Source organism: Geospiza fortis, unplaced genomic scaffold, assembly GCF_000277835.1.
Source record: "Geospiza fortis unplaced genomic scaffold, GeoFor_1.0 scaffold54, whole genome shotgun sequence".
NCBI lineage: Eukaryota > Metazoa > Chordata > Aves > Passeriformes > Thraupidae > Geospiza > Geospiza fortis.
The window spans coordinates 17,664,387-17,687,209 of NW_005054301.1; the positions used below are offsets into that span (position 1 = coordinate 17,664,387).

The following is a 22,823-nucleotide window of genomic DNA, read 5'->3' on the forward strand; positions in this document are numbered from 1 at the left end:
GCCTGTAGTTTTGACACTTGAAGGTGGCATGAGTATTGAAGTTTTACTCTTTGCCTTATGCATTGTGAAGCTTTTTCATTAAAGAACATTTTAACAATTATAATGCCTAAGAATAAAGGGCAGTACATCAAGATGTTTCTTGGCCTGTTAGAAACTGAGTTAGACTATATAATATGTACTATAGTGTCTTAGCATTGAGTACTCTCCTTTAGTATCTTTCATGGTTGTTAGTATTACTGTGATTTTCATGAGAACTCTAAACAAACTACAAAATAAGTAATAATCAGTCATAAATAGTACTTGACTGTTTAGGACAGAGCTTTTTCTTTGGTTCATTTCTGAGTGTATTCTGGATTCAGTGAGTTTGAGTTTGACTACTGGTGCATGAGTATGTTGCTTTGTCATGCAGAAAGAACCATTCAGCATGGATTTACATGCAGATTAGCTGACTATAAGAAATGTGTTGTAATTTATTTAAATTAATAATTGGATTCTTTTTGTAGTGTATGTTGTCCATGTATCAGTTTACATGTCTTCAAATTTGAAGTTTTCAGAGTAAATGGGATAATGTGCTTGGAAGATGCGTTCATTTGAAATAAGGCATATGCTGAAATGCCAAAGAGTTGTTTTATGCAAACTGTTATTGCTACTAGTCCTATTCATGTGCTGTGATAAGGACAGAAAAAGTAAGTAGAAGCCTGTGACAGTGCTTAACATGTAATTCCTCAAAAATGAGACTAAAGAGTTCTAGCAATATTCTTCAATGCAATTTTCAGTATATGTACAGTGATTTGATATAAGGGAGTTTTTGTTAATACTAACTTTCTTTTAGCTTTCTCTTCCTCAGATCAGGTTGAACAGGCTGCTAACAATGGATACAGATCTGTTGGAGCAGCAAGATATTGACCTGAGCCCTGACCTTCAGGACCACATGCAGCCTCAAGAGGAAGCAGCTCAAAAAGTCAAGCAGTACTATCGCTTTTGGATCCTGCCTAAACTTTGGATTAGCATCAATTTTGATAGATTAACTCTTCTGGCTTTATTTGATAGGTGAGATCCTTGTATGTTGCCAGACCTCAGAAAGCAAAGATGAAAACAGTTACTAAACTGTAATATAGATAAAACTGTCCTTAAAGAATTATACTTATTTACTGTACTCCGAAAAATTAAAGAATAATATTGAATGTAGTTTTTCTAAAATAATGGAGGCTACTTTCATTTTCTTCTGTAGCAATCAAAGAAGAAAAAAGGAAAGCAACCCCCACTTTGCCTGCGTGGGGCAATAATGTATTTGAATGATCAAATAGAAAGATTCATTGCCAATCTTTAAAGCTAGAGTATAGCCTTCTCCAAAAATTAAAGGGTCTACAACCTGGCACACACTTAGTCTTTTGGTAAACAGAAAGAATTTGCGTGCTGTTCCAGAGCATTTTTTCCAAGAGTCATTTAATACTGTGACTTCTTGTCACTGTACATTTACCTAGAAGAATAAAATGAAGGTGGTCCTCCAGTTACCAGCTTTTGGAATATGTTGAGTATTTATATTTTGGTAATGAATCTCCTTGAAATAAACAGGATAGTAGTGATTCTGTCCGGGGAGGAATACTCATAACTCTGTTCCGAAAGACTAGCAATATCATAGGGAATTATCTGTATTCCGCTTGGCATATCTTACTCAAGCAAGAGTATTTTTAGTTTCATCATTAGAAAATCATGAATGACAGATTATATACACAGGTAAGTTATCATACTTGTGTTTTTTCTTAGGCTTATTATCATCTTGGATGGGCTTTGAGTATAGATTTACATTACAGACCGTGCTTCTGGTGGAACATTTGATTAATTTCTAAAATTATCTTCTGAAGTTATCTTCTGCTGTTTAAAGTAAAATTCCATAAGATACTAAGATAATGACTGCTTTCAGCTGTCATTGAAATCCTGGTAGCTCCTAGCTTTGCTAAAGGACAGTGTGCTAGTAGACTATGGAAGTTCAAATTTATTCTTAACTACTTTGCTACCAGTATCATAACTCCTGTTATTTTTGACTGTGACTGCTCCTTTGCAGATTTTTCTAGACATAGTTAGCTTTAAATTCCTTTTTTTCTTTTTTTTCTCTCCCTTTAAAACAGGAATCGTGAGATCCTTGAAAACGTATTAGCTGTCATCCTAGCTATTCTAGTTGCATTTCTGGGCTCTGTACTTCTTATAGAGGGCTTTTTCAAGGATATTTGGGTCTTCCAGTTTTGCCTGGTAATAGCCAGTTGCCAGTACTCACTGTTGAAGGTACTTGAATTTCTCTTTACTTTCTGCAAGCAATAGATATAAATCCATTTGGGTGTTGCAGGTTAGTTAGGGCTTTAAGGAAAAATGTGCATGCTTATAATTTAGAAAGTAATGAGTAAACTTGGCCTCATGGGAAGTTTGATAGATGGTAATGCAAGGTCACGTCACTAGAATAGTTCCACATATGCTTGTTAAACAATCCTTTATTTATTGTTCTCATGCATTCTTTGGTGCATGAAGAGGAGCACATTTTTACATGTTGAACTACAAACTGAACTTGAAGTTTTATTGGTTTGGGTTTTAATTTTCTGTAGTCTCTACGCCTCAGAACATTCATAGGAGGCAATTATATCTAAACATATTTTTAATCAGATAATTCGTTTTTGTTAGACTGATAATGGTTTACTGTAATCTAAGAATGATTATTTTTTGATTTAACTATTAGGATGGAAGTTAGATTTAAAATTAAAGTTCCTAATGCTGTTGAAAAACAGAAGTTCTGAAAATAAGAGACTTGGGGATTTTTTTAGAATTTTGTTTATAGACATCTACTCTTTAAGTAGATTGAATGGTTTAAAACATTGTGCTATTTAAAGGCTGTGATGTGGCTTGACAATGTACAATTGTACAATTAATTGTAGATGTTGTTAAAAGAACTTCAACCAAGAGGATGTGTGTAGGTGAACACACTTATCTGTAGTTTGGGTAACTTTCCTCTTTCTATTTTGGTTTCAGAGCGTTCAGCCAGATTCTTCTTCCCCCCGACATGTAAGTCATGGGCATGTGCCACTGTACTAACCCTGCAGATGCAGAACTTCCACAGAGAATTGATCATTTAGGTTTGATTTTTCTAGCATTTCTCCTATGTTCCTTCTTACAAGGCATAAAAGTCTTGTAGTTGTCATAGTGTGTGAGAAGGGACCTGCCTTACTCTTTGTATTTAGCAAATCACCTCCTCCTTCCTGAGCCTAGCTTATGCTAGGGGGCCATGTCATAATAAGGTTTTTGAAGAGTCTTTATTATTCTAGCAATTATACTGAGAAGTATTCTTAATGTTGTAATTTGCTCTGCTGGTATGATCTGACACAGCTTTGATGTTCTGTTTTAGTGGTGTAGATCATTCAGTTGTCCTAGTGTGCACACTGCTTTATTTTTTCACTCTAATGTTCACTAGAGCATTGCAAACTCAGCTTATTAATGTTTGAGCATGGAAATGTTAACGTTCTAGTATTGAACAATATGTTTATATTCTGTTGTGCATCTGCTGGATTGCCAAGAGAGAGCATTACCTCTGTGTCCTAGATAAGGTGTTTAAGAGCATTATTCCTCTGCAGCAAGTCATTAATTTTGTGTAAGAAGTTGTATTTTGATAAACACCAATAGAGATTCTTTCCCCCCGTGCAGCAGAAGCAGTATCTAAGTAATAAGTTTAATCCCTTTTTCCTTAAAATTGATTTATTCTCAGTTGCTTACAAAGCCTAGTCAGAGCTTCTCTAGCATTTAGTACTGCAAGCAACATAGTATAAAATATAGCTGAGACTAAGGGTATATATAGCTTAGTCTAACTTAATGTAACTGTTGTGTCTTTGTTATATCAAAGCCACAAAAAGCACAGACTGGCATTGTTGCAAGGCAATGCTTTAAGGATTTTATGAAGAAAACTTTAGGATGCGGTGAAGTCACAGTCTGTTAGTTGATGACCAGTGATTAATTTTGATTCTGAAGGTATCTGTAGCAGAAAAGTTACTTTATCCACTATTAATGAACAAATGTTGGTGTTTTTGTGGTTTCTTTTTAAACAGGGTCACAATCGTATCATAGCCTATAGTAGGCCTGTATATTTCTGTTTGTGTTGTGGTCTGATTTGGCTGTTGGATTATGGCAGCAGAAACATATCTACAACAAGGTTCAGGTTGTATGGAATGGCTTTCACCAACCCATTGCTGCTGCTGTCAGCCAGGGACTTAGTTATAGGTGAGTGGCTTTTTCATGGATTTGAATTATTTATTTTACAACAGTAGAACTTTAGGGGAACGTTTTCCCCTTCTGTAGCTTTGCTGTAACAAATGGCAGAGATGCCCTCCACTAAAATTGTTCATTATCTAATATCTTAGCCCTTATCCTTGAACTTGCTTATCTAACTTGAACCTGCATACACTGCCCTTTGCTAGGACCTAGCTGCTCGGTAGTTAAAAAAATATTTTGATTTGTACTCTTTCACACTCTCTGGAGGGGCTTGTGGCAAATGAATAGGAGTTCTCTTAAGTCAGGTTATTTGTATTTAGCAATTGGGCAGAACAATACAGACACAATTTTTAAAAACATTATATACAGGTAAAGTCTTATTTAATGTGCTTCTTCTTGGAACAGGCCTATCAGCAATACCAAAAATACAATTTTTGAGCTGCATTTCCATTTTGAGGTAATCTCATTGTTTTCTGAGCAGCACAGTGCATTCAGAATACTGATAACATTTAACTCCGTTACCCTCCTAAACCTAATGCAAAAAACAGACAATGTAAACCCCAAAACAAGAACCCTTTCCCCTGTTATGAAAATAATAACAGCCCTGTAGTCTCAAGCAGAGCCCATAGAAATGAGAGAGAGACATAAACATTTGAAGACCATCTTATCATGGGAACTTTGCTCCACTAAAGCAATGCACAAACTTATTTGGGTGATCTTCTGTGGATCCCTGCTTCAGGTGGAGTAAGAAAATCTGTAAGAACTAATCTAAACTGAATGCAGTTGCTTTTCAGTTATATCAAAATACCTGTTTGTGAAAGACTACAACAGTTAAATGTTATGTCTGCATGCCCCCAGACAGTCTTCTGTCCAAGAAAAATGAAAACTTGGTCTCAGTGTGGGTTTTTAAAATTTTTAATTTATTAATAAGAATTACTGACTCAAGCATTTTGGGTATTAGTTTTATTACTTGATTTTAGAAACATCCTGTATTTTATGCGTCATACTGCTTCCCCCTTCAGTTTTCTCTGCCAATAACTCTGGGTTTAAACGCCCAGAGGGAAAATGTCTAAGCTGCATATTTATGAACACAAATTGTCCAGACATTTTCAAAGGTGCTTTTTGAGCAAATTCTTTGGTTCCCTTCATGTACTGGCATACTTGATTCTGTATCAGTAATAAAAAAAGAAGATATAGAAGATACTTTCATGATACAAAACTAGCTTCATTTCTCTTGATAATGCTCGATCAGTTTTGGAAGTATTTTCTTCCCTTTTCTGCCATGTGGAGTCATTGCCATAGTGTACACCCATATCCCCATATGGTAATACATAAATATACATGGAGGTGGTGTGTCCTCCTGTGAAAGTGAGCTACTTTTTAAAAGTACTGAAGAGTGAGTCTTACCAGTTTTAAAAGATATGGTGGCATTTTCACCAGGCCATGTCCATCTTGGCATTAGCTTTTAAAACTTCTTAGTTCAGGAGTTCTAAGTGTGTTTTGATCCTTATATTTTACTGTTCTTCTGGGGTGTCTTGTAGCATCATATGTGGTTTATATTTCTTAGCAGTTCTTCCAATTAAAAATCAGATTACTAGAACAGCTTATTCTACTTTAAAAAAAAACCAAAACCAGAATAACAAAACAACTCCCTCAACAATAAAATACCCAAACCAAAACCTCAAAAACCAACATGGTAAAACACCCAACAAAAAAAACCACCCCACTAACCTGCACTGCACATCCCACCCACGCCCCACATCGTACACCTGCCCTTGGAGCAGCTCTTATGTTGCTGAAGCACTGTTTCACAATGCTTTGTGTGTGCTGCAGACTGGGTTGGCTGCTAGCAAACATACTTTGTTAGGTAAAAATCTCAGCTGCCTTTTTTCCTGTTTCCAGGCAAAGCTACTGGAAGAAACATGTACAGCGCGAGGTGAACTTTGTATTTAGATAATATAAGTCTTGTCTCCTTGCCAACAGACAAGTGAGGACTAGTATAAATGCTTTCTTTTGTGTCCCACATATTGCACTTGATCAATTGCTCTAAATCTACTCCACATTTATAATAATTATTTTATCTTTTCACCTAGTTGGTCACTGTTAGAAAACAAGGATGTTACATATTGTAAAAGCATCATAAATACTGGCTTTTTGTTGGACTAGTCTTTAAAAATTGCGTATTCCCAGATCTGTGTAGTAATTTTGTTTCCAATGGGCCCAAGGTAGTTTGCCTTACAGACTTTTGGGAAACAACTTTTTAACCTGTCAGTGACAGAACACTGTATTTTCCCTCTATGTTGGCTTTCTTGAGTAATGATTTGAAATAGAGATTTGACTTGAGAAGTCTAATAAAGTATTTTCTTCAGGTATTGAAGAGCTGGTCTGTAGTTGTATATTTCCTAATTAGTGTCAGTAAAAATACAGGATTCAGTGTTTTTCACCAGCTTGCAACCTGCATGTTTTGAATTATATTGTTGTTTAGCATTGCTATGGAGTAGGGAAAAAATCAGATTCTCATTATCTATCTCACTGTAGATATTTCTCATGTGATGTCCTTCAGTGTCCAACTATTCTGTGCATTTAAAATTAGAAAATTAAATTTGAGACTTGTGGTGCTTTACAAGATACTTTAAAGTCTGTTTCTTCTTTTGGTCACTGAAGCTACAAGTCAATAAGATCATAGAAAAACCTCCCTTAACTGCCAGATTGTGTCTGTTAGGGTTATTTTTGTTATTGTTCCTTCTATCTTTAAGAATTTAGAACTTAAAACTTTTAATTTGCTGTTGCATGTGAATTAGATCTGAACTACTATATCTGAACATGCGTAGAAGATTATTTCTGCATCTTCTATTCTTTAGAATGGAAAAAAATATATGTACAGGTGGAGGCATAAGCCTTTTCTGTATTGAAATTAGGTGGCATTAATTTATCTTTGTGTTCTGAAATCCTGTAATTTGCAGGTGTTTTCATGATTCCTACAGTTGTCTGTTCTTGTTAAAAAACCCAAACAAATAGAAAACTCAGTCATTTAGGATTAGAATGTTCAGAAGTGGTGTGGGAAAATGAGTTGAATTGTCAGATACTATTAGTAGCAGAAAGCCTGGAGGTGGAGTGCTTAGCCTCCCTTATGTCAGAGTGGCTGCAACTCCAGACAGGCAGTTAGGCTCGGATAAGTCTCACTTACAATGAGTGAAAACTTACAAGTCTCATCTGTAAACACTCCTGGCTGATGTTTGCTAAATAAAAATGGAAAGCCTGAATTGGCTTGTGTCCATGTCTACAGCAATTAAAAGGAAAGTACTATTGATTTGTATGACCTCTGTATTTAGTCAGTTCTGAGCCATTGAAGTGGGACTTTACATAATGTATATTTTCCTTAGAAATTTATAATAGAAATATTTCAGTGATGTTGAGTTAAAATGGGGTGTGTGACACCATAGAATTTGAACTGAAAAATATCTTACCATGCTGGTTTTTTTGTATTCACCACTTTTTCACCTTTTGTTTTTTTGTAGTGTTTACACTGTGTTTCCCTATAGTATTCTTCATTGGTCTCCTGCCTCAGGTGAATACATTTGTGATGTATCTCTGTGAACAGCTGGACATTCATGTCTTTGGTGGCAATGGTGAGTGTTGTGTTTTTTCAGTGGCAAAAGTATGAGATGTGGAGCAGCCAAGATCAGTATGTTAGTTTAAAAATTTAGTAGTTACACTGTTTTTATTCCTACCCTCTAAACATAGAATACTTTGATTGTGTTTTTAAAAAGCCTGAAAGTCTTCTGATTGATTATTGAGAAATAGAATTACTGTTCTAGTAAGTCTGTCACTTCTTCCTCAATTGGTTTCTATTGCAGTTAACTATTCCCATGGTAAAGCTGTTCAATAACTAAGGAGGTTTAAAAAGCCACATAAAATGCTCTCAATAAAAATTACTTGTAGGGGAAAATACAAGTAGCAGCTCTGGTTTGAATTGTCTTTTTTTTCCATCAGAGGAAATTAGGGGGCTGATGAAGTAAACAAACTGAAGTATTTTGTATTCTAACTTCAGACCGTAATAATGTTTTTTCTTTTCTTTTCATTTGTATGATATTCAGCTACCACAAGCCTGCTTGCAGCACTTTACAGTTTTATCTGTAGTATTGTGGCAGTAGCATTGTTGTATGGACTGTGCTATGGTGCCCTGAAGGTGAGAAAAAATTTATGCACAGTAAATCTATTTTGGGGTTTGCTCTCTGCTTCCTTCTGTATTAAGTATCTAAAGTATGCAACTACTTAACTAGAAATACTGGTTTGATTTACTAGGGTTTTATTCTTGCTCAGCTGTGAAGTCAGTAGAGGAGATGCAATGCAGGAACAAAGCAGATTTTTTGCTTTTAAAAGGTGTGTGATTTGTGCCTGCTCTGATGGGCTTTTTTTATTGAAAACACATGACATTTACCATCATTTCCATTCTACATCAATTCTTGAAAATATCATGCAAGTGACTTGTTTCTAGCAGAGTCTGCATATAGTTGTATGTTAACCTCTCAAAGTGGCACGTGTATTTTTTTTTCCTGGTGCTGCAGAAGTGAAATAATTGTGTTTTCTAATTAATATTTATTTGAGAAGAAACCAAGAAATAGTTTTTAGTGTCAGAGTGAAGCTATTTGCCTATCTGAAGGGGATAGTTAAAGAGTTAGCTGGCCAAGGAACACACATACACGCCCCCATACCCACCCTGTTTTCCTTGCTTGAAATGTTGTTTGAAAACAGTAGGAGTGTGATGCTGGTTCTGTTTATTAATTTCAGGTGTTTGTCAATAACCAGACATGCTCAGTTTACAATGAATTGTAACGTGTGTGGGTCCAACTCAGAGTTGGGTGGCTTTTCCACTTTATCATAGAGAGTAGAAAGTTCCTAGAGGGGTTACTCCCATGATACTCTCACCTGCAGGACATCGTTAGCTTTCTGTGAATTTGTGCACTTGTCTCATTAGCCTTTGGTAAACACATCCATTTAAGACAAACAAGCTTTAGCAAGGAATAACTCTTTCATCTTTGTAGATCTGGTGCAGATCAGGAAAACACAAATAAAGCTGCTGTTTAATCTGCATTCAGCACATTAGGAAAAATAAATCTTGAGTCAAATATATGTAACGTTCAAAATTTAGAAGTGACTAAATACAGCTCTTAATAGCCTGTGGTCTCAAGGAATGCAGAAAATGCTTCATAAGGGTTATGAGAAATAATGACTATTTAATGATTAAGATGGTGTAGATTTGAGGGATGTACACTGTGCTAGAGGTTCTGATCTATAGTTAGACATAGGTAAAGATGGAACAATATTTTTGTACAAAAAGCCCTGCCTTATTTTTGTTGAGTTGTAGTTAATTTCTCCATTCTCTGTGATACACATAATTCTTGTGTGTCAGGCAAAGTGGTGTGTATTTTGTCTCCTTTTTATTAACATTTTGTTTCTGTCTCCAGGATTCCTGGGATGGGCAGCATATTCCCGTTCTCTTCTCCATATTTTGTGGTTTGTTAGTGGCAATATCGTATCATCTCAGCAGACAAAGCAGTGACCCTTCTGTACTTTTGTAAGTGACTCAGTTTGTATCTCTTCCCCAATAAGGAAGTAAGTTGCAAGGAAAAACTTCAAATCATGTTATTATTCAGTAGTGTTTGAACTTGTACTCGCCAGCACGAGTCAAAAATAGTATATCCTTGGTTCAATGGTTAGAAAATCTCAGAGTTTGCATCTAGTTCCTTCTCTAGCAATGACCTTTTTTGTGACTTCTGCTAAATCACTTACATGCCAAAATCTGATTTATTTGCCTGCTGATGTTCTCCAAAATGTCGGTCAGGTGCCATCTTTGTGCTGCTGGGTTTGTTGGGAATAACACATATGCCCTTTTCGTGTTTAAAGAGGTGCTCCAGGCACTGGTTTAAGCTGAAGTCCACAGGGGGACTTCTTGAATACTTTCACTTCATTTGTTGATGTTTTCTTATATTGAATGTGTGCTCCATGCACTTGTTCAAATAATTATGCTAAATTATAAGGATACATTTCTGTGATGAGTATTCCCATATAGGATAAGGAAACAGGTATTCATGTTATTCTGTGCTGGAGTAGAGATCTGATGCTGAGGGTGTTTGATTCAGTTAATAATGATATATGTAAAACAAAATAGTTCCAGTAGGAGAAACACCCCCCCAGAACAGCCAATGAAAAAGCTCAGCCACATACCTAGGTGAGGCAGAGCTTGAACTTGGATTTAAATGTAGCTGTAATGTTGGGTGAATTTGATAAATATTGGCTTGGGGTAGATAGTGAAGGACCTCCTCTGTGAAAAACAAAACTAATGATTCATGAATGTTTACACCAGAGGAAATTTCTTATCTGTGGGTTGACTACTAAACCTTGTCCAATTACTCTTAGTTCAGTTGATATGAGGTTCTTTTCCCTGGATACTTGTTCTTTTGTTCCTTCCAAAAACTAAAGCCTGGATGGTCATGTTTGACTGTGGTACAGTTAAGCATTGTAATACATTGCAATATGTAATTTCCTTTGAAGATCTACGGCTCATTCTGTAGTGATTTTCCTGTCCATAAAATGAAATAATATTTCTGCGCTAAGTAGGATGTTGTAAAAAGTAGGGAAAAAGCCCCTCTAAACACTAAACCTGTAGTTTTGACACTTGAAGGTGGCATGAGTATTGAAGTTTTACTCTTTGCCTTATGCATTGTGAAGCTTTTTCATTAAAGAACATTTTAACAATTATAATGCCTAAGAATAAAGGGCAGTACATCAAGATGTTTCTTGGCCTGTTAGAAACTGAGTTAGACTATATAATATGTACTATAGTGTCTTAGCATTGAGTACTCTCCTTTAGTATCTTTCATGGTTGTTAGTATTACTGTGATTTTCATGAGAACTCTAAACAAACTACAAAATAAGTAATAATCAGTCATAAATAGTACTTGACTGTTTAGGACAGAGCTTTTTCTTTGGTTCATTTCTGAGTGTATTCTGGATTCAGTGAGTTTGAGTTTGACTACTGGTGCATGAGTATGTTGCTTTGTCATGCAGAAAGAACCATTCAGCATGGATTTACATGCAGATTAGCTGACTATAAGAAATGTGTTGTAATTTATTTAAATTAATAATTGGATTCTTTTTGTAGTGTATGTTGTCCATGTATCAGTTTACATGTCTTCAAATTTGAAGTTTTCAGAGTAAATGGGATAATGTGCTTGGAAGATGCGTTCATTTGAAATAAGGCATATGCTGAAATGCCAAAGAGTTGTTTTATGCAAACTGTTATTGCTACTAGTCCTATTCATGTGCTGTGATAAGGACAGAAAAAGTAAGTAGAAGCCTGTGACAGTGCTTAACATGTAATTCCTCAAAAATGAGACTAAAGAGTTCTAGCAATATTCTTCAATGCAATTTTCAGTATATGTACAGTGATTTGATATAAGGGAGTTTTTGTTAATACTAACTTTCTTTTAGCTTTCTCTTCCTCAGATCAGGTTGAACAGGCTGCTAACAATGGATACAGATCTGTTGGAGCAGCAAGATATTGACCTGAGCCCTGACCTTCAGGACCACATGCAGCCTCAAGAGGAAGCAGCTCAAAAAGTCAAGCAGTACTATCGCTTTTGGATCCTGCCTAAACTTTGGATTAGCATCAATTTTGATAGATTAACTCTTCTGGCTTTATTTGATAGGTGAGATCCTTGTATGTTGCCAGACCTCAGAAAGCAAAGATGAAAACAGTTACTAAACTGTAATATAGATAAAACTGTCCTTAAAGAATTATACTTATTTACTGTACTCCGAAAAATTAAAGAATAATATTGAATGTAGTTTTTCTAAAATAATGGAGGCTACTTTCATTTTCTTCTGTAGCAATCAAAGAAGAAAAAAGGAAAGCAACCCCCACTTTGCCTGCGTGGGGCAATAATGTATTTGAATGATCAAATAGAAAGATTCATTGCCAATCTTTAAAGCTAGAGTATAGCCTTCTCCAAAAATTAAAGGGTCTACAACCTGGCACACACTTAGTCTTTTGGTAAACAGAAAGAATTTGCGTGCTGTTCCAGAGCATTTTTTCCAAGAGTCATTTAATACTGTGACTTCTTGTCACTGTACATTTACCTAGAAGAATAAAATGAAGGTGGTCCTCCAGTTACCAGCTTTTGGAATATGTTGAGTATTTATATTTTGGTAATGAATCTCCTTGAAATAAACAGGATAGTAGTGATTCTGTCCGGGGAGGAATACTCATAACTCTGTTCCGAAAGACTAGCAATATCATAGGGAATTATCTGTATTCCGCTTGGCATATCTTACTCAAGCAAGAGTATTTTTAGTTTCATCATTAGAAAATCATGAATGACAGATTATATACACAGGTAAGTTATCATACTTGTGTTTTTTCTTAGGCTTATTATCATCTTGGATGGGCTTTGAGTATAGATTTACATTACAGACCGTGCTTCTGGTGGAACATTTGATTAATTTCTAAAATTATCTTCTGAAGTTATCTTCTGCTGTTTAAAGTAAAATTCCATAAGATACTAAGATAATGACTGCTTTCAGCTGTCATTGAAATCCTGGTAGCTCCTAGCTTTGCTAAAGGACAGTGTGCTAGTAGACTATGGAAGTTCAAATTTATTCTTAACTACTTTGCTACCAGTATCATAACTCCTGTTATTTTTGACTGTGACTGCTCCTTTGCAGATTTTTCTAGACATAGTTAGCTTTAAATTCCTTTTTTTCTTTTTTTTCTCTCCCTTTAAAACAGGAATCGTGAGATCCTTGAAAACGTATTAGCTGTCATCCTAGCTATTCTAGTTGCATTTCTGGGCTCTGTACTTCTTATAGAGGGCTTTTTCAAGGATATTTGGGTCTTCCAGTTTTGCCTGGTAATAGCCAGTTGCCAGTACTCACTGTTGAAGGTACTTGAATTTCTCTTTACTTTCTGCAAGCAATAGATATAAATCCATTTGGGTGTTGCAGGTTAGTTAGGGCTTTAAGGAAAAATGTGCATGCTTATAATTTAGAAAGTAATGAGTAAACTTGGCCTCATGGGAAGTTTGATAGATGGTAATGCAAGGTCACGTCACTAGAATAGTTCCACATATGCTTGTTAAACAATCCTTTATTTATTGTTCTCATGCATTCTTTGGTGCATGAAGAGGAGCACATTTTTACATGTTGAACTACAAACTGAACTTGAAGTTTTATTGGTTTGGGTTTTAATTTTCTGTAGTCTCTACGCCTCAGAACATTCATAGGAGGCAATTATATCTAAACATATTTTTAATCAGATAATTCGTTTTTGTTAGACTGATAATGGTTTACTGTAATCTAAGAATGATTATTTTTTGATTTAACTATTAGGATGGAAGTTAGATTTAAAATTAAAGTTCCTAATGCTGTTGAAAAACAGAAGTTCTGAAAATAAGAGACTTGGGGATTTTTTTAGAATTTTGTTTATAGACATCTACTCTTTAAGTAGATTGAATGGTTTAAAACATTGTGCTATTTAAAGGCTGTGATGTGGCTTGACAATGTACAATTGTACAATTAATTGTAGATGTTGTTAAAAGAACTTCAACCAAGAGGATGTGTGTAGGTGAACACACTTATCTGTAGTTTGGGTAACTTTCCTCTTTCTATTTTGGTTTCAGAGCGTTCAGCCAGATTCTTCTTCCCCCCGACATGTAAGTCATGGGCATGTGCCACTGTACTAACCCTGCAGATGCAGAACTTCCACAGAGAATTGATCATTTAGGTTTGATTTTTCTAGCATTTCTCCTATGTTCCTTCTTACAAGGCATAAAAGTCTTGTAGTTGTCATAGTGTGTGAGAAGGGACCTGCCTTACTCTTTGTATTTAGCAAATCACCTCCTCCTTCCTGAGCCTAGCTTATGCTAGGGGGCCATGTCATAATAAGGTTTTTGAAGAGTCTTTATTATTCTAGCAATTATACTGAGAAGTATTCTTAATGTTGTAATTTGCTCTGCTGGTATGATCTGACACAGCTTTGATGTTCTGTTTTAGTGGTGTAGATCATTCAGTTGTCCTAGTGTGCACACTGCTTTATTTTTTCACTCTAATGTTCACTAGAGCATTGCAAACTCAGCTTATTAATGTTTGAGCATGGAAATGTTAACGTTCTAGTATTGAACAATATGTTTATATTCTGTTGTGCATCTGCTGGATTGCCAAGAGAGAGCATTACCTCTGTGTCCTAGATAAGGTGTTTAAGAGCATTATTCCTCTGCAGCAAGTCATTAATTTTGTGTAAGAAGTTGTATTTTGATAAACACCAATAGAGATTCTTTCCCCCCGTGCAGCAGAAGCAGTATCTAAGTAATAAGTTTAATCCCTTTTTCCTTAAAATTGATTTATTCTCAGTTGCTTACAAAGCCTAGTCAGAGCTTCTCTAGCATTTAGTACTGCAAGCAACATAGTATAAAATATAGCTGAGACTAAGGGTATATATAGCTTAGTCTAACTTAATGTAACTGTTGTGTCTTTGTTATATCAAAGCCACAAAAAGCACAGACTGGCATTGTTGCAAGGCAATGCTTTAAGGATTTTATGAAGAAAACTTTAGGATGCGGTGAAGTCACAGTCTGTTAGTTGATGACCAGTGATTAATTTTGATTCTGAAGGTATCTGTAGCAGAAAAGTTACTTTATCCACTATTAATGAACAAATGTTGGTGTTTTTGTGGTTTCTTTTTAAACAGGGTCACAATCGTATCATAGCCTATAGTAGGCCTGTATATTTCTGTTTGTGTTGTGGTCTGATTTGGCTGTTGGATTATGGCAGCAGAAACATATCTACAACAAGGTTCAGGTTGTATGGAATGGCTTTCACCAACCCATTGCTGCTGCTGTCAGCCAGGGACTTAGTTATAGGTGAGTGGCTTTTTCATGGATTTGAATTATTTATTTTACAACAGTAGAACTTTAGGGGAACGTTTTCCCCTTCTGTAGCTTTGCTGTAACAAATGGCAGAGATGCCCTCCACTAAAATTGTTCATTATCTAATATCTTAGCCCTTATCCTTGAACTTGCTTATCTAACTTGAACCTGCATACACTGCCCTTTGCTAGGACCTAGCTGCTCGGTAGTTAAAAAAATATTTTGATTTGTACTCTTTCACACTCTCTGGAGGGGCTTGTGGCAAATGAATAGGAGTTCTCTTAAGTCAGGTTATTTGTATTTAGCAATTGGGCAGAACAATACAGACACAATTTTTAAAAACATTATATACAGGTAAAGTCTTATTTAATGTGCTTCTTCTTGGAACAGGCCTATCAGCAATACCAAAAATACAATTTTTGAGCTGCATTTCCATTTTGAGGTAATCTCATTGTTTTCTGAGCAGCACAGTGCATTCAGAATACTGATAACATTTAACTCCGTTACCCTCCTAAACCTAATGCAAAAAACAGACAATGTAAACCCCAAAACAAGAACCCTTTCCCCTGTTATGAAAATAATAACAGCCCTGTAGTCTCAAGCAGAGCCCATAGAAATGAGAGAGAGACATAAACATTTGAAGACCATCTTATCATGGGAACTTTGCTCCACTAAAGCAATGCACAAACTTATTTGGGTGATCTTCTGTGGATCCCTGCTTCAGGTGGAGTAAGAAAATCTGTAAGAACTAATCTAAACTGAATGCAGTTGCTTTTCAGTTATATCAAAATACCTGTTTGTGAAAGACTACAACAGTTAAATGTTATGTCTGCATGCCCCCAGACAGTCTTCTGTCCAAGAAAAATGAAAACTTGGTCTCAGTGTGGGTTTTTAAAATTTTTAATTTATTAATAAGAATTACTGACTCAAGCATTTTGGGTATTAGTTTTATTACTTGATTTTAGAAACATCCTGTATTTTATGCGTCATACTGCTTCCCCCTTCAGTTTTCTCTGCCAATAACTCTGGGTTTAAACGCCCAGAGGGAAAATGTCTAAGCTGCATATTTATGAACACAAATTGTCCAGACATTTTCAAAGGTGCTTTTTGAGCAAATTCTTTGGTTCCCTTCATGTACTGGCATACTTGATTCTGTATCAGTAATAAAAAAAGAAGATATAGAAGATACTTTCATGATACAAAACTAGCTTCATTTCTCTTGATAATGCTCGATCAGTTTTGGAAGTATTTTCTTCCCTTTTCTGCCATGTGGAGTCATTGCCATAGTGTACACCCATATCCCCATATGGTAATACATAAATATACATGGAGGTGGTGTGTCCTCCTGTGAAAGTGAGCTACTTTTTAAAAGTACTGAAGAGTGAGTCTTACCAGTTTTAAAAGATATGGTGGCATTTTCACCAGGCCATGTCCATCTTGGCATTAGCTTTTAAAACTTCTTAGTTCAGGAGTTCTAAGTGTGTTTTGATCCTTATATTTTACTGTTCTTCTGGGGTGTCTTGTAGCATCATATGTGGTTTATATTTCTTAGCAGTTCTTCCAATTAAAAATCAGATTACTAGAACAGCTTATTCTACTTTAAAAAAAAACCAAAACCAGAATAACAAAACAACTCCCTCAACAATAAAATACCCAAACCAAAACCTCAAAAACCAACATGGTAAAACACCCAACAAAAAAAACCACCCCACTAACCTGCACTGCACATCCCACCCACGCCCCACATCGTACACCTGCCCTTGGAGCAGCTCTTATGTTGCTGAAGCACTGTTTCACAATGCTTTGTGTGTGCTGCAGACTGGGTTGGCTGCTAGCAAACATACTTTGTTAGGTAAAAATCTCAGCTGCCTTTTTTCCTGTTTCCAGGCAAAGCTACTGGAAGAAACATGTACAGCGCGAGGTGAACTTTGTATTTAGATAATATAAGTCTTGTCTCCTTGCCAACAGACAAGTGAGGACTAGTATAAATGCTTTCTTTTGTGTCCCACATATTGCACTTGATCAATTGCTCTAAATCTACTCCACATTTATAATAATTATTTTATCTTTTCACCTAGTTGGTCACTGTTAGAAAACAAGGATGTTACATATTGTAAAAGCATCATAAATACTGGCTTTTTGTTGGACTAGTCTTTAAAAATTGCGTATTCCCAGATCTGTGTAGTAATTTTGTTTCCAATGGGCCCAAGGTAGTTTGCCTTACAGACTTTTGGGAAACAACTTTTTAACCTGTCAGTGACAGAACACTGTATTTTCCCTCTATGTTGGCTTTCTTGAGTAATGATTTGAAATAGAGATTTGACTTGAGAAGTCTAATAAAGTATTTTCTTCAGGTATTGAAGAGCTGGTCTGTAGTTGTATATTTCCTAATTAGTGTCAGTAAAAATACAGGATTCAGTGTTTTTCACCAGCTTGCAACCTGCATGTTTTGAATTATATTGTTGTTTAGCATTGCTATGGAGTAGGGAAAAAATCAGATTCTCATTATCTATCTCACTGTAGATATTTCTCATGTGATGTCCTTCAGTGTCCAACTATTCTGTGCATTTAAAATTAGAAAATTAAATTTGAGACTTGTGGTGCTTTACAAGATACTTTAAAGTCTGTTTCTTCTTTTGGTCACTGAAGCTACAAGTCAATAAGATCATAGAAAAACCTCCCTTAACTGCCAGATTGTGTCTGTTAGGGTTATTTTTGTTATTGTTCCTTCTATCTTTAAGAATTTAGAACTTAAAACTTTTAATTTGCTGTTGCATGTGAATTAGATCTGAACTACTATATCTGAACATGCGTAGAAGATTATTTCTGCATCTTCTATTCTTTAGAATGGAAAAAAATATATGTACAGGTGGAGGCATAAGCCTTTTCTGTATTGAAATTAGGTGGCATTAATTTATCTTTGTGTTCTGAAATCCTGTAATTTGCAGGTGTTTTCATGATTCCTACAGTTGTCTGTTCTTGTTAAAAAACCCAAACAAATAGAAAACTCAGTCATTTAGGATTAGAATGTTCAGAAGTGGTGTGGGAAAATGAGTTGAATTGTCAGATACTATTAGTAGCAGAAAGCCTGGAGGTGGAGTGCTTAGCCTCCCTTATGTCAGAGTGGCTGCAACTCCAGACAGGCAGTTAGGCTCGGATAAGTCTCACTTACAATGAGTGAAAACTTACAAGTCTCATCTGTAAACACTCCTGGCTGATGTTTGCTAAATAAAAATGGAAAGCCTGAATTGGCTTGTGTCCATGTCTACAGCAATTAAAAGGAAAGTACTATTGATTTGTATGACCTCTGTATTTAGTCAGTTCTGAGCCATTGAAGTGGGACTTTACATAATGTATATTTTCCTTAGAAATTTATAATAGAAATATTTCAGTGATGTTGAGTTAAAATGGGGTGTGTGACACCATAGAATTTGAACTGAAAAATATCTTACCATGCTGGTTTTTTTGTATTCACCACTTTTTCACCTTTTGTTTTTTTGTAGTGTTTACACTGTGTTTCCCTATAGTATTCTTCATTGGTCTCCTGCCTCAGGTGAATACATTTGTGATGTATCTCTGTGAACAGCTGGACATTCATGTCTTTGGTGGCAATGGTGAGTGTTGTGTTTTTTCAGTGGCAAAAGTATGAGATGTGGAGCAGCCAAGATCAGTATGTTAGTTTAAAAATTTAGTAGTTACACTGTTTTTATTCCTACCCTCTAAACATAGAATACTTTGATTGTGTTTTTAAAAAGCCTGAAAGTCTTCTGATTGATTATTGAGAAATAGAATTACTGTTCTAGTAAGTCTGTCACTTCTTCCTCAATTGGTTTCTATTGCAGTTAACTATTCCCATGGTAAAGCTGTTCAATAACTAAGGAGGTTTAAAAAGCCACATAAAATGCTCTCAATAAAAATTACTTGTAGGGGAAAATACAAGTAGCAGCTCTGGTTTGAATTGTCTTTTTTTTCCATCAGAGGAAATTAGGGGGCTGATGAAGTAAACAAACTGAAGTATTTTGTATTCTAACTTCAGACCGTAATAATGTTTTTTCTTTTCTTTTCATTTGTATGATATTCAGCTACCACAAGCCTGCTTGCAGCACTTTACAGTTTTATCTGTAGTATTGTGGCAGTAGCATTGTTGTATGGACTGTGCTATGGTGCCCTGAAGGTGAGAAAAAATTTATGCACAGTAAATCTATTTTGGGGTTTGCTCTCTGCTTCCTTCTGTATTAAGTATCTAAAGTATGCAACTACTTAACTAGAAATACTGGTTTGATTTACTAGGGTTTTATTCTTGCTCAGCTGTGAAGTCAGTAGAGGAGATGCAATGCAGGAACAAAGCAGATTTTTTGCTTTTAAAAGGTGTGTGATTTGTGCCTGCTCTGATGGGCTTTTTTTATTGAAAACACATGACATTTACCATCATTTCCATTCTACATCAATTCTTGAAAATATCATGCAAGTGACTTGTTTCTAGCAGAGTCTGCATATAGTTGTATGTTAACCTCTCAAAGTGGCACGTGTATTTTTTTTTCCTGGTGCTGCAGAAGTGAAATAATTGTGTTTTCTAATTAATATTTATTTGAGAAGAAACCAAGAAATAGTTTTTAGTGTCAGAGTGAAGCTATTTGCCTATCTGAAGGGGATAGTTAAAGAGTTAGCTGGCCAAGGAACACACATACACGCCCCCATACCCACCCTGTTTTCCTTGCTTGAAATGTTGTTTGAAAACAGTAGGAGTGTGATGCTGGTTCTGTTTATTAATTTCAGGTGTTTGTCAATAACCAGACATGCTCAGTTTACAATGAATTGTAACGTGTGTGGGTCCAACTCAGAGTTGGGTGGCTTTTCCACTTTATCATAGAGAGTAGAAAGTTCCTAGAGGGGTTACTCCCATGATACTCTCACCTGCAGGACATCGTTAGCTTTCTGTGAATTTGTGCACTTGTCTCATTAGCCTTTGGTAAACACATCCATTTAAGACAAACAAGCTTTAGCAAGGAATAACTCTTTCATCTTTGTAGATCTGGTGCAGATCAGGAAAACACAAATAAAGCTGCTGTTTAATCTGCATTCAGCACATTAGGAAAAATAAATCTTGAGTCAAATATATGTAACGTTCAAAATTTAGAAGTGACTAAATACAGCTCTTAATAGCCTGTGGTCTCAAGGAATGCAGAAAATGCTTCATAAGGGTTATGAGAAATAATGACTATTTAATGATTAAGATGGTGTAGATTTGAGGGATGTACACTGTGCTAGAGGTTCTGATCTATAGTTAGACATAGGTAAAGATGGAACAATATTTTTGTACAAAAAGCCCTGCCTTATTTTTGTTGAGTTGTAGTTAATTTCTCCATTCTCTGTGATACACATAATTCTTGTGTGTCAGGCAAAGTGGTGTGTATTTTGTCTCCTTTTTATTAACATTTTGTTTCTGTCTCCAGGATTCCTGGGATGGGCAGCATATTCCCGTTCTCTTCTCCATATTTTGTGGTTTGTTAGTGGCAATATCGTATCATCTCAGCAGACAAAGCAGTGACCCTTCTGTACTTTTGTAAGTGACTCAGTTTGTATCTCTTCCCCAATAAGGAAGTAAGTTGCAAGGAAAAACTTCAAATCATGTTATTATTCAGTAGTGTTTGAACTTGTACTCGCCAGCACGAGTCAAAAATAGTATATCCTTGGTTCAATGGTTAGAAAATCTCAGAGTTTGCATCTAGTTCCTTCTCTAGCAATGACCTTTTTTGTGACTTCTGCTAAATCACTTACATGCCAAAATCTGATTTATTTGCCTGCTGATGTTCTCCAAAATGTCGGTCAGGTGCCATCTTTGTGCTGCTGGGTTTGTTGGGAATAACACATATGCCCTTTTCGTGTTTAAAGAGGTGCTCCAGGCACTGGTTTAAGCTGAAGTCCACAGGGGGACTTCTTGAATACTTTCACTTCATTTGTTGATGTTTTCTTATATTGAATGTGTGCTCCATGCACTTGTTCAAATAATTATGCTAAATTATAAGGATACATTTCTGTGATGAGTATTCCCATATAGGATAAGGAAACAGGTATTCATGTTATTCTGTGCTGGAGTAGAGATCTGATGCTGAGGGTGTTTGATTCAGTTAATAATGATATATGTAAAACAAAATAGTTCCAGTAGGAGAAACACCCCCCCAGAACAGCCAATGAAAAAGCTCAGCCACATACCTAGGTGAGGCAGAGCTTGAACTTGGATTTAAATGTAGCTGTAATGTTGGGTGAATTTGATAAATATTGGCTTGGGGTAGATAGTGAAGGACCTCCTCTGTGAAAAACAAAACTAATGATTCATGAATGTTTACACCAGAGGAAATTTCTTATCTGTGGGTTGACTACTAAACCTTGTCCAATTACTCTTAGTTCAGTTGATATGAGGTTCTTTTCCCTGGATACTTGTTCTTTTGTTCCTTCCAAAAACTAAAGCCTGGATGGTCATGTTTGACTGTGGTACAGTTAAGCATTGTAATACATTGCAATATGTAATTTCCTTTGAAGATCTACGGCTCATTCTGTAGTGATTTTCCTGTCCATAAAATGAAATAATATTTCTGCGCTAAGTAGGATGTTGTAAAAAAAATCACACTGAGAGGTTGTGAGACAGCTTGTTAAGACTAGTAACATTGCACGTGGGCTTCTAAAAGCTTAGGTGTAAGGTTTTGGAGCTTCAGTATCATCAAGGCATGCTAAGAATTTAGAAGTTTGATCAGCGTGGCTAATTCATTAATTAAACAGGCTAGAATAGGTTTCTTTTGTTGTTGCTGTTGAATTAAACCAAAGAATTCATGGTTTTTAAATGGCATTGCCAAATAGGCTACTTCCAAATTTTGCACATTTCTGTTCAGTTATTCATGAGTTGAAGTTTTGTTTCATGAGTGCTAAATTTCACTTAAAATTGTTTTTGTTCAATTAATCCTGTGTTGCTAGTAGAGAAACTGCAGTTTGAACATCTGGCTGCTGCTCTTTAATAGTCACTGTTCTGTACAGCAGAGAACTGATTCTTTTATAAAGTTGACATATGTGTAAATTAGCTCAACTATGTGAAAGCACTGATGTGCCAAAATTAATTTTTTGTGGTCAATGTGTAATAGAAATTCTGACTTTGTTATTATTATAAAACCACACAGAACAATACATGCTTTTCAGTGGGATTTTTTTGTCATTCTTTTAAGCTCTTTAGTGCAATCAAAATTTTTTCCTAATTCTGAAGACAAAAACCCTGAAGATCCTCTGTCTGAAGTAAAAGATCCTTTACCTGAGAAGCTTAGAAATTCTGTGGTAAGTTGGCTTTTTTATTATCTTTTGAATTCCATTTAAGCATTTACTTTGTGTTGGTTTATATAGCGTCCGTCCAGATCTTGCTTAGATCACACTTGTCACCTAGCAAGGTACTAATTGGAATGGATATCACAGCATTTCAGTCTGCAGCTGGACTCATGTGCTACCCCCAGGAGTGTAATGCTGATATTGCAATTTTAAGTTATTTAAAAGCAGAGGGAGTTGGAATTCCCTGGTGTGGATTCAGTGAAGTATCACTGAGGATCATCTTTTATCACATGGATAATAATAGATGATGCTTGCTTTTGTGTACAAGTTAGTGGGAAAGAG

The 22,823-nt window shown here is 35.8% G+C and overlaps 1 protein-coding gene across 1 annotated transcript in view; it reads left to right on the forward strand.

Moving 5' to 3' along the window:
- Positions 1 to 22,823, forward strand: part of PCNX1 (pecanex 1) — a 92,153-nt gene that overhangs the window by 38,548 nt on the left and 30,782 nt on the right. The window contains exons 10-17 of the mRNA XM_031065646.1: positions 833 to 1,050; positions 2,130 to 2,283; positions 3,019 to 3,051; positions 4,086 to 4,257; positions 7,767 to 7,877; positions 8,346 to 8,437; positions 9,717 to 9,826; positions 22,388 to 22,493. Coding sequence (XP_030921506.1) covers positions 833 to 1,050; positions 2,130 to 2,283; positions 3,019 to 3,051; positions 4,086 to 4,257; positions 7,767 to 7,877; positions 8,346 to 8,437; positions 9,717 to 9,826; positions 22,388 to 22,493 — 996 coding nt within the window. The remainder of the gene's footprint in view (positions 1 to 832; positions 1,051 to 2,129; positions 2,284 to 3,018; positions 3,052 to 4,085; positions 4,258 to 7,766; positions 7,878 to 8,345; positions 8,438 to 9,716; positions 9,827 to 22,387; positions 22,494 to 22,823) is intronic.